Raw genomic sequence first — 15,679 nt, forward strand, 5'->3', positions numbered from 1 at the left:
TCTGCTGTGGATTACACACAGATACTTTTTAATGTCATTTTAGTTTGTCCCCTAATTCCAACATTTATTTGTATGTTTAATTTTTGTGCAGTCTGTGACTCTGTGGCTGATTGAACCTTGAATCATTGCTAATATCTGGTGAACTCCTGAAATACCAGTGCTAATTCCTGGTGATGTGCTGACTGTTGCAGGTTCGGGATCAAGATGTTCCTGTGAAGCGCAACTATGCCAGAGTCGTCGTTAATGTCAGCGACACAAACGATCATGCCCCGTGGTTCACCAGCCCTTCCTATGAGGGACGAGTGTATGAGTCAGCAGCTGTTGGATCAGCAGTGCTCCAGGTTACAGCATTAGATAAGGATAAAGGAAAAAATGCAGAAATTGTGTACTCTATTGAATCAGGTACATTCGCTTTCTTATATTTTCAGTCCGTAGAACTCGCTGATAGTTTTTCAACTGTAGATGTGTGAAAACATATCTGTGAAAAAAGGGGGGCAGTGAAGGTTTATGTGCCATATTCTGAGAGATGTATTGAAGATACAGCCTCAGAGTACTTAAAAGAAAACTACAAATATTCATCTATATCCTTTAGCTATTTATGTTATCCTCTGGATACATTTGACATGTTAGAGTAGTAGGGGAAGAAAAAGCCATCTTGAAACGCTCAAAAGGAGTAATTTCTTTAGAAATTACAGAATTTGTAATTTCTGTAAGAAATCATTCCATTCAGGTCTAAAAATGCATTCTATTTTGATATTGTAGGTCTTATTTTTTGTGGCATAGGCAAAGCAAGGATTTGATGAATAGAGTAAGAGCCTGAGACAAGTGCTTTTGTGTTTAATATAATGCAGAAGTAGGGAGCTCAAAAATAACTTAAATATGCATGTACCAAACTCCTAATTAATCCCTGCTTTTAAGGTAATTTTTTTGATAGATGCAGCAAAGAAGGGGTTGCTTTCTCTCTGGCTGATTTTAGTAGTCAGACTGCTATTCTAGCTTATTAAAATATTTGAGAAATTCCTCAAGAGTTGGTTTATTTGGCATTAAGACTCCTTCCAGATTGCAGGCCAGGAAAGATCTGCGCCTTATTTTTAACCTCAGACCATCTTTCTGAACTTGCCTAATAATGTGATTCAAATTGTGGCAATTTTTAATATTAGAAATCAGGATGACATTGATTGAGTTCACTTACCAGACAGAAGTGGGTTTTAATTCAGTCCATTAAATCTGAATTAATACAAGTTTGCCATTATCAAGGTCCTGAGCTTTGTAGGCACCATGACTAGAAAAAAAAAAGTTATTTACATTTCATTCCTTTTGTGAAATACTGCTTTCAAGGTAAAAAATAATTTGAAATAAAAATCCCAGTAACAAGCATGAAATACTATATATTAAAGAGAACAACAACAGGCGAAAAGTTACTCAGTTTCTGTTGCGTGCAAAGTGGCATGTGCTTTTTTTTATTTTAGATAAATTGCTGTGTAAAGGATAGGAATTACTTACTATAAATACTTTCTTTTTTTTCCCAAGTGCTGTTTTCATACAAAAGTATATTTTAACACTGTATTAAAACAAAGCTGTGATTATGATACTCTGACAAGAATGAGTGGTTTTCAGTGTCTCATAACTTACTAAAACTACATGAGATTTTTCTGTCATTTCTAGAAATACGACATTTACTAAACAGGACACCAACGTCCATTAAATTTTTCTCTTACCTTTCCCATTTTGTTAGTGCTTGTTTTATGAATGCCAAACAATGGCAAGAAAAAATGTGTGTGCCTGAAGCCTAGAATGAAGTGACATGCTGTTCTGTTCCTTTCTTCTAGCTTTTTGTAGGAGTAAATGTAAGACCTGGAAGGTTTATTTTATAGGATGGGGATCTACTGGGAGGTTAAAGCATTATAATTGATATTCTAAGCAAATGGAAGGAACATTCCTTAAATGCTTGTAATGGCTGCTTAGATTTGTAATGGGATATTCTAAGAATGCCACTGTGTTTAGAGTCTCCTCTAAAAAACCCAGAAATACCCAACCAAAAAAAATGTTAACAGTAAAAAAAGCCAAACAAAACACAAAAGCTCCTTCTTGCCTACTTGTGTGCAGAACTCAGAGGTTTTTAAAGATTTTTTTTTCATGCTGAGATCATGGCTTTAGTAATGTCATTTTTTTAGATAAGTAAAATATTAAATCTTAGCATATTTAATACATGAGCAGGGTCTTGTATGCAGTGTAGTTCATCTGTATATATCAAAATTTGAAGCAAACAAGTGTTTATATTAAATGGCAGCTGGTTCTTCTCGGCAGGCATTATTTTTCTTCTAATTCAGTCACAGGGAGCAACTTGTCTGTGTATCAATAGGAAATTAAGAGAGAGGTAACTATTTGTCCAATTTAAAAAGCTTGGTTTTGAAGCAGTCATTTAAACAATACTTGTATAAACAATTAAGATTCACAAGGGTTTGTTACAACCCTTCTTTTTTTCTTGTCCAAAACATTCCAGTTGTTTTAGATTATAAAACGTAACTTTTATTCCACGAATGTTAACTTCTGAATGTAAGTTCCTTTCAGCTACAGTTGATATTTAATTTTGCAAAAAGAAAATTTTTGCATTTATTTTCAAGTCTTCGATCGCTTTGCTAACTATATTTTATGCAGTATTCCCACAAGTAAAGTTAGAATTACTGCCAACTCTTGATTACAGAAAACTTTCGAGACAGGCTAACAAATGTTTATCAAGCAAAACTAAGAATTTTTCATAGTCTCTGTTCCATCTATATCTCTTTAAGTATAGATCTAAATAAGCAGTCATCCCTTAATTCATCCCTCTTTCCTAATTGCTTTTTCTTTCTTCACAGGAAATATTGGAAATTCCTTCCTTATTGATCCCATTTTGGGTATGATTAAAATTGCAAAGGAATTAGATCGTAGTAACCAGGAAGAATACAACCTGATGGTAAAAGCTGCAGATAAAGGACATCCTCCAATGAGTGAAGTGACCTCTGTGCACATATTTGTTACAGTTTCTGATAATGCCTCACCAAAATTCACAGCCAAAGAATATTCTACAGAAATCAGCGAAAGTGCCAACATTGGCAGTTTTGTTGGAATGGTCACAGCATACAGTCAGTCTTCTGTAGTTTATGAAATAAAAGATGGTAATACAGATGATGCCTTCGCTATCAACCCCAACTCAGGCGTCATTGTTACTCAGAAGATACTTGATTTTGAGACTTTGCCTTTTTATGCTCTAACTGTGCAAGGAACAAATATGGCTGGCTTGTCCAGTAATGCAACAGTTTTGGTACATCTTCGGGATGAGAATGACAATGCACCAATTTTCATGCAGGCTGAATATACAGGACTCATCAGCGAATCAGCTTCAATTAACAGTGTGGTTCTGACTGACAAGAATATCCCATTAGTAATCCGAGCTACAGATGCTGATAAAGAATCTAATGCTTTGCTTGTTTATCAAATTGTTGAACCATCTGTCCGCCAGTATTTTGCCATTGATTCTAGCACTGGTGCCATTCGGACAGTAATGAGTCTGGACTATGAGGAGACAAATATTTTCCACTTTTCAGTGCAAGTGCATGATACAGGGATACCACGTCTGTATGCGGAATATGCAGCTAATGTTACTATTTATGTGATTGACATCAATGATTGCCCTCCTGTGTTTTCAAGAGAGCTATATGAGACATCCCTTCTGGTTCCAACTTATAAAGGCGTGAAAGTCATCAACGTAAATGCCACTGATGCAGATTCAGGCATTTTTTCCCAATTAATTTATTCCATTATTGAAGGCAACATTGGAGAAAAATTTTCAATAAACTCTAAGACTGGAGATATAACAGTACAAAACACAACTCAGTTAAGAAGCAGATATGAATTAACGGTGAGAGCATCTGATGGCAGATTTGCAACCACTGCCTCTGTAAAAATTAATGTGAAAGAAAGCAAAGCAAGCCAGCTGAAGTTCACACAGAGTTCTTACTCTGCAACAGTGCAGGAGAATTCCACTGAGGCAAAAACAATAGCTGTTGTTACTGCTGTAGGGAATCAAATAAATAAGCCTTTGTTTTACCATATTCTAAATCCAGACAGCAGATTTAAAATAAGCCAAACTTCAGGAGTCCTTTCAACTACGGGAATACCATTTGACCGTGAACAGCAAGAATCTTTTGATGTGGTTGTGGAAGTGACAGAGGAAAATAAACCATCAGTTGTTGCACACATTGTAGTTAAAGTCACAGTAGAAGATGTAAATGATAATGTTCCATTTTTTATCAATCTTCCATATTATGCTGCTGTTAAAGTAGATGCTGAAGCAGGTCATGTTATTCAACGTGTGACAGCAGTAGATAAAGATACAGGCAAAAATGGAGAGGTGCGTTACTATCTTAAAGAACATCATGAACATTTCCAAATTGATCCCACTGGTGAAATCTCCCTGAAGAAGAAGTTTGAACCAGACACACTAAATAAGGAGTATCTGGTCACAGTAGTGGCAAAAGATGGAGGAGACCCTGGATTTTCAGCTGAAGTTACAGTCCCAATTACAGTTATGAGTAAAGCTATGCCGGTGTTCGAAAAGCCTTTCTACAGTGCAGAGATACCAGAAAACATTCAGCTCCACAGTCCTGTGGTACATGTACAAGCAAACAGCCCTGAAGGACTCAAAGTATTTTACAGCATTACAGGTGGAGATCCTTTCAATCAGTTCACTATCAACTTCAACACTGGAGTTATAAATGTTGTTGCCCCTCTTGATTTTGAGTCTCATCCAGCCTATAAACTGAGTGTTCGAGCAACTGACTCCTTAAATGGGGCACATGCTGATGTGTTTGTAGACATAATAGTGGAAGACATCAATGATAATCCTCCTGTGTTTACAGAGCAGTCTTACATTGCAACACTTTCTGAAGCATCTGTCGTTGGAACATCTGTTGCACAAGTGAGCGCTACAGATGCCGATTCTGGAACCAACAGGGGAATTTCCTATCACTTGGTTGAGGATAATAGCGAAAGTCACGACTACTTTTACATAGATAGCAGCACTGGACTCATTCTTACAGCAAAAACTTTGGACTATGAACAAATTAAGCAACACAAGTTACTAATAAGGGCCATAGATGGTGGCATGCTGCCCTTGAGCAGTGATACTGTTGTAACTGTGGATGTAACTGATCTCAATGATAACCCCCCTCTTTTTAGCCAATTGCTTTATGAAGCTAAAATTAGTGAACTGGCTCCTCGAGGACATTTTGTGACATGTGTGCAAGCCTCAGATGCTGATAGTACAGACGTTGACAAGCTGGAGTACTCCATTCTGACAGGCAATGATCAGAAGAATTTTGTGATTGATAGTAAAACTGGCATTATCACCATCTCAAACCTACGCAGACAGACACTGAAGTCACATTATAATCTTAATGTGTCAGTTTCTGATGGTGTCTTCAGAAGCTCAGCCCAAGTCCATATAAGTGTAATCAGTGCCAACATGCACAGTCCTGTTTTCAGCCAGAATGAGTATGAGGTTGAACTAGCTGAAAATGCTCCATTGCATACTTTGGTTACTGAAGTTAAAGCAACAGATGAAGACTCTGGTACACATGGCCACATCACTTACCACATTGTAAATGACTTTGCCAAAGACAGATTTTATACAAATGAGAGAGGGCAGATATTTACCTCTGAAAAGCTTGACCGTGAAACACAAGCAGAAAAAGTAATTGCCATTAGTTTAATGGCCAAAGATTCAGGAGGAAAAGTTGCTTTCTGTACTGTTAATGTAATACTTACAGATGACAATGACAATGCTCCTCAATTCCGAGCAACAGAGTATGAAGTAAATATTGGGACTGATGTTCCGCGGGGTACATCAGTCATTAAAGTCTGGGCATCTGATGCTGATGAAGGTACAAATGCAGACATCACATATTCTATTGAAGCAGAGTCTGAAAACGTAGAAGAGAATTTAGAAATTGATTCATTGTCTGGTATAATTACTACAAAAGAAAGCTTAATTGGTTTGGAAAATGAGTTTCTTACTTTCCTTGTTAGAGCAATTGATGGTGGATCACCCCAAAAAGAGTCAGTTGTTCCTGTCTATGCTAGAATACTCCCACCAGAAGTGCCTACTCCAAAATTTTCAGAACCATTTTACTCTTATACTGTCTCTGAGGATATTCCAATTGGAACTGTGATAGATGTTATCAAAGCAGAACATAATCAGACTTTAGTATATAGTCTGATTAAAGGGAACACTCCTGAAAGCAACAGAGATGACTTTTTTGTGATTGACCGACAGACTGGAGAGTTGAAACTTGAGAAAAATCTTGATCATGAAACAACTAAGTGGTACCAGTTCTCAGTTCAAGCACAGTATGCAAATGAAGATTATAATGTTGTTTCCTCAGTAGAGGTTAGCATTCAAGTAAAAGATACAAATGATAACAAACCCATTTTGGAGTCCAACCCATATGAAGCATTCATTGTAGAAAACACACCAGCTGGAACAAGAGTCATACAGGTTAAAGGAACTGACTTGGATTCAGGACTCAATGGGCAGGTTACTTACAGCTTGGATCCTTCTCAAGAGCTAGACATTATAGAGTCTTTTACCATAAACATGGAAACTGGCTGGATTACCACTTTGAAAGAACTCGATCACGAGAAACGAGACAAATACAAGATCACAGTGGTTGCATCTGACCGGGGAGAAAAAATTCAACTGTCTTCTATGGCTGTGGTTGAAGTTACTGTCACAGACGTGAATGACAATCCTCCACGGTTTACTGCAGAGATATATAAAGGAACAGTCAGTGAGGATGACCCTCCTGGTGGGGTAATTGCCATCCTGAGTACAACAGATGCTGATACAGAAGAAACCAATAGACAAGTCTTCTATTACATCACAGGTTAGTCTTTTTGGGTAATGTCAGAGTAACTATTTGAGTGGTGCTGGAATGATGGGAGATTCAGCTTAATCTTTGAAGAAATTGGAAGGTGTTTGAAACCATAGAGCTGCAAAGAAAGAATGTGTGTGTGTTAATATGAATATTAAAAACTTCAATGGAAAAATGAATTTTAGTTGGCTTTGTTTCATGTGTGCCTTGCTTAAGATGCTTTTCTCTGTATATTATTTATATATCAAATTTTATTTTAAAAATTATACTTAGATTAGTGATGTAGTTAAAGAACAAATGAAAGAAATTTCACAAAATAATAGGCTGTTAATTTCCAGTGGAGTATTTTATTGTTTCTATTTAGTGTATATCATGATATGTTTTCTATAATGCTACATGAATTTCTAAATTATTCTTTATGGATTCTGTTGGCCACAGTTCAGTTGGTTGTGTGAGCATCTACTGACAATTTCTATCTGGAAAATGAAGCTGTTTCCTCATAAAGCCACAGAAAGTACCTGCTTTTTTTTTTTTTCTATACCTTAATTTTGATAGAGTAATAGTACATATCTCCATCGTTAAATAAATATTTCTTTTCATATTTCAGGAGGTGATCCTTTGGGACAGTTTGCTATTGAAAATTTACAGAATGAATGGAAGGTCTATGTCAAAAAGCCTCTGGACAGGGAAGAAAAGGATAATTATCTTCTAAATATTACAGCTACTGATGGGACCTTTGCAGCTAAAGCTGTGGTCGAGGTTAAAGTCCTTGATGCTAATGATAATAGCCCTGTTTGTGAAAAGGTAGGCAGAGTCTTATATCTTTCATTACCAGCTGCTTTCATACATAAAATTTACATTTTCTCTGAAATTGCTTCTCAGGAGACTGACAAATAGCTGCTCCTTTTAAACCAGTAACAAAAATTTGGACTACTAAGATAGAATGCTGTCAAATAAAAGATAGTTCACGCACAGATTTTTTTAAAAATCCAAAGACAATTCATTGACACTTAGTGGGTATTTGAGAGATATAAGGAGAATTGTAGTACATTTCTCCTATGTTAATTCTTTTCAAAAAGAATTATTTTAAACTGCAGCCATCATCATTTATATGCTCTATTTTATGAAAGAAGGAAAATTTTAAAGAAAGCTGAATCCCTTGCTTAGTTGAAATATGTGTGTATTTCCTGTGATGAGAGTTGAAAAGAGTGGAACATTACTCTGCAATTGCAATCAACAGCACCAAAAATCTGTAAGTCGTAAATGTTTTATTGTTACAAAGCTGTCTACCTTACCAGATTTTTATAGTCTGCAAAAATGGACATGAAAAATAAGGAATGGAAAAAACGCAGGAAGATAGCCCCTGCAAAATGTGTTATTGCCTCTTTTGGACTTTTCATAGTTGAACACAGATTTCATATTACTAAGTTGAAATCTTCCCTTGTACTAGGAAGGACAAGTATACAGTGAACACAGGATTCTTTTTCTTAGTTGATATTTTTGTTGGTTACTTCTGTGTAAGTGGTTGCAGTTATACCCAGACTGGCAAGTCAGTATTTTTAGCTTTTTTTTCCTTTTATTTTCCCCTTTGTTAATATTGTTGTTACAAGGCTTAGTGCTGCTAATGTAATGCACATTCCTGACATGGTTAGGCTGTAAGAGTGTTTAGTGCCAATAAATTCTGAATCCTTTTTCTTATTTTTAATTTAATCTAGAAGCTTTTGTGTCATTAAAAGGGCAGATATCAATTTCTTGTAGATTGAGACAGACCTAGAAAAATGAAATTAGCAAAAATTTATAACTCCTATTTTGGGAACACATTTCTTTATTAGTTAATCAGTTACAAGTGTTTTTAGTTCTGAGCAATGCACTAATGTTCAAAAATCCCTATAGCTGCAGTATTAAATAACTTTCTGAATAATCAAATAAATGTGAAGTAATTAATTAGAAAATCATAATTTCTTTTAATTTTAAGTTATTTCATCCTCAGATTCACATGATATGTTACCAGACATTCAAACAGAATATTATTTCCTCTATCATTCCTTCTTCCCCTCCCCTTTCCAAGCTCTGCTTACTTCGTATGTTTAGTTTTTCAATGTAACTTTGAAATCTTGCAGACTTTGTATGCTGATTCAGTTCCTGAAGATGCCCTTCCTGGCAAGCTGATAATGCAAGTGTCTGCTACAGATGCAGATATTCGTTCCAATGCAGAAATTACTTACACACTGCATGGCACAGGAGCAGAAAAATTCAGACTCACTCCAGAGACAGGTAATAATACTTTATGCATTATACAAGATTCCAGTCACCTCATCGTATAAAATGCTTTGCTGTTACATTAAGATATAAATGTCATTAAAACTTTGCTATTACATTAAGACATAAAAGTTGTTAAAACTTTCCACTAAGGGTTGGTTTACTGTACATCAGTTTAAAATGTACACAAATACTAATAATATATTGAATAAAGTCAGGCAAAAGGCAAGTATTTTAATTTATGAGTAACTAAAGCATAAACAGGGTACTTGCCCTGAAGCCAGAAACTTCCATGCTGAAGTGACTGGAATAAAAGTATGCCATAAATTTTGCTCTTTTTATAATCATGTAGTAGCAGCAGTAATGGTTTGTAACTGAAATATTTTCATTCAGGTTCTCTTTGCCATCTTTTGTTTTGGAAAATTAAATGGGATGAGATTAGATGGAGCAACAAATTTCCTTTCCATAGCAAACACCAGAAGTGCACCCAGTTTTATTGCAATGAAATTAACTCAAAAGTATAAATGAGATCAACTTTTAACTTGCTTCACTTTGGTCTTCATGGCATTTGTGTGTTTTGTATTACAGTGTAGGTCACAGCTATTGCCAAAATCCTATACTGTGCAGGCTGCAGTAGACAAGCAGTAGGAAGGTAAACAGGGTAGAAAAAAATGGAGTAAGATGAATGCAAAAATGTAATGCAAGTAGAACAGATTAGAAAGCTTCAGTGACAAAATAAATGAGAAGGACTTTACTTCATGGGTTTGGGGGTTTTTTTTTGACTTTGAATGTCACCTGGGTGATGTGCTAGTGTGCTGTTACATAAATTGAGAATTGGTAGGGCTAGAAAACTTACAAAAAGTGTTTCATAATACTTTTTTGAACTGTTTATAAGGTGACAATGACTACACACAGTAGTAGCCTCTCATGTTTTCTGTCACTTTAGAAAGAAAGTATGTGTTCGAGGTCTACAGGTTTGTCTGTAGTAGCAGTTAAGACCTCATTGTGAATAGCTGTGTTTATTCATGGAATGTTAGAGGAGGAAATATCAATACCTATGGAAGGAATATAACTAAATAGCCGAGAAAAATCAGACATGGATTTAACCTTGCATTTTTTAAAGCCAGAGTTCTAATACTTCAATTTACTTTGCACAAACACACATGGATTTTTACATGTATACACATTCTCTCTGCATTATCAGAGAGTTTAGTTTCTGTTTCAAGAGTGTTAGAAAAAAAATAAAGAGTTTTAGTTCTTAATCTTTTCAAGCTGAAAAGGCTGGTCATTTATATGCTTTGTCCAAAGTGGAGTTCATTAATACAGTACAGCTGTTGATTTAGCCACTGATGAAATTACTGTAAACAAGAAAGTTGTACTTTAGCTACTCTGATTTTAGGAAGAAACACATTAGGGATACTTAAACCTTGCAATTTGCATCAACTTAATGTGTTATGCTGTTTATAGGTGAACTGAAAACATTAATGGCACTTGATCGTGAGCAGCAAGCAGTTTATCATCTTCTAGTGAAAGCCACAGATGGAGGAGGAAGATTCTGCCAAGCTAACATTATCCTAACTCTGGAAGATGTGAATGATAATGCCCCAGAATTTACAACTGACACTTACTCCATTACAGTATTTGAAAACACAGAGCCTGGAACCCTTTTGACAAGAGTGCAGGCAACAGATGCAGATGCAGGTATGCATTCTTTGCCTGATACTTTTGTCATGTTCTCAGACTTACAGTATTATTTCTTTAGTTTTATGCTGAGAGTTGTCAAGTGTTTAAGTAGAGCTGACAGATGTTCGATATCATTCAGGATTAGACTCCTGAAAGATATATTTTGGTCTACTAAATCATTTAACACCTGACTTTCATGTGTGAGTAGCTTGGAAAATATCCCTATGGTGTCTTTGCAAAAAAGAGGGGGGGGGGGGGAGAGACAAAATGTAGGGAATTTTCACTGTCATAAGGTATTAATACTATGATCGATTAGGTTCATCCTTTTACTCCTGATGTAAGTAATAGGACTATCAAGCCCTGTCTGTTCATGTAAATGGGCATTCATGGATTTTTGTGCTTCTCAGGCCAGCCATCGATGATCATACCATCAAGAGAACACTGGCCAACTGTAGCTTTATGTATATGCTCTTAAGATTTTTACTGTCTCTTTGTCTTCATTGTCCAGTTACAAATATTTAAGTGAACATGAAGTCCAAATGACATCAGAAATAGTTTGTCATAGGCTTTGTTGTAAGGAACACAACAGCATAAAGTATTTTGAAAGCGCGTGATTTCTACATCTCATAAATTTCTTAATCAAATAGTCTTAATGAATAGTTGCCTCAGTCTCCTAAAACAACTGACCTGCTTTGTGCTATGATCAAGCTAGGTTGCTCATTTGGAAGGTAGCAGACAGTTGTTTTCATACTTCACTAGTGTTTGAGGCGCAGGTAGACCAAAATGCTTGCCCCTAAAATCTATAAGGTTTTTGTTTGTTTTATAAGTAAATGTTGCTAGAAACTATGCTCCTGTTAATTTTGGGGCATGATTCTTAAATAAACGTACTGGTTTTGAGTCTAGTTAATTGATGCAACCTAACTCTCCCATATCCTCCTCTGTTATTATAAGCTTGCTAAGCAGATTCTGTTGTTCTAAAGTTATAATTACATTTATATTAACAATTGTTACATATTAACTAGTGCTGTAATTGAAGCAGAGCCATGGTTCATGTTTTCTGTATGACAGAAAATCAGTGCAGTGAAGTGTTAGCTTAATGTTTTTTGGAAGTAATCCTAATTTCATAGCTATCAGATGGATTATTCTGTTGTTGTGTATTTTAAAGGCTACTTCACACTTGAAAATTGTTTTCAAAATGCAGGGTTGAACCGTAAAATCCATTATGCACTGGTGAACTCTGCAGAGGGGCAGTTCTCTATTGATGAATTCTCTGGAATCATTCGTTTGGAGAAGCCTTTGGATCGGGAATTACAAGCTGTGTACACGTTGACTTTGAAGGCTACAGATGAAGGCTTACCTAGAAGACTGTCTTCAACAAGTAGTCTTATAGTTTCTGTTTTGGATATTAATGATAATCCACCTGTATTTGAGCACAGGGAGTATAGTGCAAGTGTGTCAGAGGATATTTTAGTTGGAACTGAAGTTCTCCAGCTCTATGCTGCAAGCAGAGACATTGAAGCCAATGCTGAAATCACGTACTCAATAGTCAGTGGGAACGAACATGGCAAATTCAGCATCGATTCAACAACAGGTAAAAGGTTACAACTGTGAATATTACTTCAGGCCAGGCAAGCACCATGCCATACTGATTTTCTCCATAGTTCAGCCAGGTTGTGTATAATCTGTGTGCTTCATCCCAGCTGTAAAGTTGCTGCTGCTGTCTTTTCACCCATTTTGCCAGCAAGCTTACTAGAGGAGTGTAGTAAAATGTAGAATAGGAACTTTATTTGCTGCTTCTATTTATTGTATTATTACTTGGATTAGGTTCATTTATAAGGGCTTCCTAACTGGAAATTCCCTACTCTAGGGGCAGGCAGGCGGAAAGACATAGATCTGTAACAAGAAACATAATAGTCTTTCCACGAAAGGTATAAAATCAGAAGGAATGGCCAGGCTTGCCAAAAGAAGGATTAGAAATTAAATTGGTTGAGAAGACTAGTCATTGGTCCACAAAGGCAGTAATCCTAGAGAAGTTTGATATGGCATTAAAGAGAGATCGGAATTGGAATATAATATTCGGCCATATGTCCAGCATGACAGTGGAGATTTTAGGCTTGTATGATAGTCAGATTTACTTTCAGGGACTTTTTAGGTTATGTTGAGAATTTTTCCCTGTTAATTTCCCTGACAATTCTTTGTTAAAAATCAATAAACACCTCAATTTTAGTTTTGTTTACTTATATAGTTCTTTTTTTAGAGCTAATTTCTGATAAAGTTGCTTGGGTTTGGGGTTTTTTATTTTTGGTTTTGTTTTTAATAAGATTTCTACTCAGAAGTTAATTCTAATTGACTTTTAGTAGTTAGTTAAATAGTTTAGCTGTTAATTGTACTAGTGTAGTGGAAATCAAAATTCTGCTTTTTCAGTGGACATGCTGGTACTAAGGTATGGAAGATAAACTTCATATATTTGAAAGGAGTAAAAAGGTTCCAGGAAAACTCATCCAGCAAATCAATTTATATGCTAGGGACTGCATCATCTTAACTAGTCAGTTAAAAACTCAAATTATAAAATGTAAGCCAGGTTGTTTTAAACTTTGAATCTTTTGTGGTAATGGCAGGAACTTTGCATCTCTTTACTTACATGTGTAAAGCATAATCATTTCACTGCATAGCTCCAGCTTTACAGTGACAAATCAAGCCCTGAAGAAGCTGAGTATTTGTCAGGTCAAAATAAAAAGTTGCAACACATAATACTACAGCAGTAGCAGAGTTTGTATGAGGCCATTTTTTTTTCTTCTTCCCTAGGAGCCATTTTTATCATTGAGAGTTTGGATTATGAAAGTTCTCATGAGTACTACTTGACAGTGGAAGCCACAGATGGAGGCACACCTTCATTAAGTGATGTTGTAACAGTGAATATTAATGTCACGGATATTAATGACAATTCTCCAGTGTTTAGCCAAGACACTTATACTGCAGTAATCAGTGAAGATGCTATGCTTGAACAATCAGTTATTACAGTATGTATTGGTTTTTTACTTGGAAATACTCTGTCATGATGAACATGCTTTCGGTCTTGAAGGAATAAGTATTGATTGGAAGGTGAACATCAATGAATAGATGTTTGCCTCTGAGTGAATTGAAAATTTACTTTGAAAAAGTTTCAGAAGTAGGGACTTCAGATGATGTGGGAAAGTAGATAATATTTTGTGATATGTTCATGCCCTCATGAGACCATGACTTAACTTTCAGAAGAAATTCAGAAAATTAAATGATGTTGGTATAATGTATTGAGATGGCATTTCTCTTGTGAACTATGAAATTTGTTAGACCTAAAGAGCTCATCTTCAGGACGAGCTTATCTAAAATATGTTAGTCTATTTCAACCTGTTTTAACTGAGACTGTAATGTCCCTTAGGTTATGGCAGATGATGCTGATGGACCTTCCAACAACCGCATTCACTACACAATTATAGATGGCAATCAAGGAAATCCTTTTACAATTGACCCTACCAGGGGTGAAATAAAAGTGACTAAGCTTCTAGACAGAGAAAAGGTGAGGTTTTTTGTGGTTTTAGGGCAGCTGGGATTAATTTACCTATACATAATTGATGACCACCGTTTTCTTACTCTATTTCTAAGTTACCATTTCATGTTCCAAAATTAATATTGCTATTGTAAAATGCAAGTATCTGTTTATAGCAGTACCTTTGGGAGGAAGAGAAAGGATTAAATATATGAAGGAAAGCTTTACTGGGGGTTGTGCTAAAATAATTCTTCCATAAAACAGAATCTTGAGTTTGTTACTTTTTTCCTCTTCAATAAATGGTTTTTTTTAATTCTTTTATTAATTTTTTAGATTTCAGGATATACCTTGACAGTTCAAGCTTCAGACAATGGAAGCCCACCAAAGCTTAACACAACTACAGTTAACATTGATGTTTCTGATGTAAATGATAATCCTCCAGTGTTCTCAAAAGGAAACTATAGTGTTATCATCCAGGTAAATACAAGTAGTGAAGCAGTTAAACCAGTGTTATTGGTCTGCAAATTTGTGACTTGAATTTTTCTGTATTTCTAATTATTTAAGGTCACTAGTGAGACTTCTTATCAAATAAATGTTGAGGGTTATAAAATTCCTGTTTGCACGTTATGTAGAAACTTACATTGCAAGTTGTAAGAATCACAGAATGGGTGAGGTTGGAAGGGACCACAGCGAATCATCTGGTCTAACTTCCCTGCTGAAGCAGGCTCATCCTAGAGCATATGATTGAGTCCAGTCCTGGACACAGGATTGAGTCCAGAATGTTCTTGAATATTTACAGTGAGGGAGACTGCATAACCTCTCTGGGTTCTTTTTCAGCTTCCTTGTGTGTACATGTCTGTAAATTATAAATTCCATTTATGCATAGAACAATCTTAGAATCATACAGGGATGTTAAAATACATAATAGTTTTGTGATTTCTTTTTAGTCTTTAGGGTTACTGCTTAGAAAAAGATCTTTTAGGTACCTGTTACTATGAAGCTAGTGTTCTGCACCATGGCACATAGGTTAAGCCCTAATTCCCACTGACATCCTCTGGGATCAGCAGCAGTTAGAACAAGAGTGGAATTTCATATGGCTGCATACCAATCTTTTGACTAATTTTACACTGTAGGATGGTAGCAGTAGGCCACAATCTCAAGTGTCTGGCATGTACTTGCCTGATTCACAAAACTGCTAAAGCAAAGACAGCAGAGTCAGCATCTATTTCTTGTCTTCCTAAATCCAATAGGAAATAAATGGAAGTCAACAAAGGAATTGCATTAAGACCTTTGTAGA

General features: G+C 35.8%; 1 protein-coding gene across 9 annotated transcripts in view; it reads left to right on the forward strand.

Moving 5' to 3' along the window:
* Window positions 1-15,679, forward strand: part of FAT1 (FAT atypical cadherin 1) — a 105,528-nt gene that overhangs the window by 71,322 nt on the left and 18,527 nt on the right. For all 9 annotated transcript variants that reach the window (XM_038134432.1, XM_038134431.1, XM_038134433.1 and 6 more), the window contains 9 exons: window positions 192-402; window positions 2,859-6,926; window positions 7,522-7,718; window positions 9,035-9,188; window positions 10,641-10,874; window positions 12,058-12,447; window positions 13,662-13,876; window positions 14,275-14,412; window positions 14,716-14,859. In XM_038134432.1, the coding sequence (XP_037990360.1) occupies window positions 192-402; window positions 2,859-6,926; window positions 7,522-7,718; window positions 9,035-9,188; window positions 10,641-10,874; window positions 12,058-12,447; window positions 13,662-13,876; window positions 14,275-14,412; window positions 14,716-14,859 (5,751 nt within the window). The remainder of the gene's footprint in view (window positions 1-191; window positions 403-2,858; window positions 6,927-7,521; window positions 7,719-9,034; window positions 9,189-10,640; window positions 10,875-12,057; window positions 12,448-13,661; window positions 13,877-14,274; window positions 14,413-14,715; window positions 14,860-15,679) is intronic.

Source organism: Motacilla alba, chromosome 4 (genome assembly GCF_015832195.1).
Source record: "Motacilla alba alba isolate MOTALB_02 chromosome 4, Motacilla_alba_V1.0_pri, whole genome shotgun sequence".
Lineage (NCBI taxonomy): Eukaryota > Metazoa > Chordata > Aves > Passeriformes > Motacillidae > Motacilla > Motacilla alba.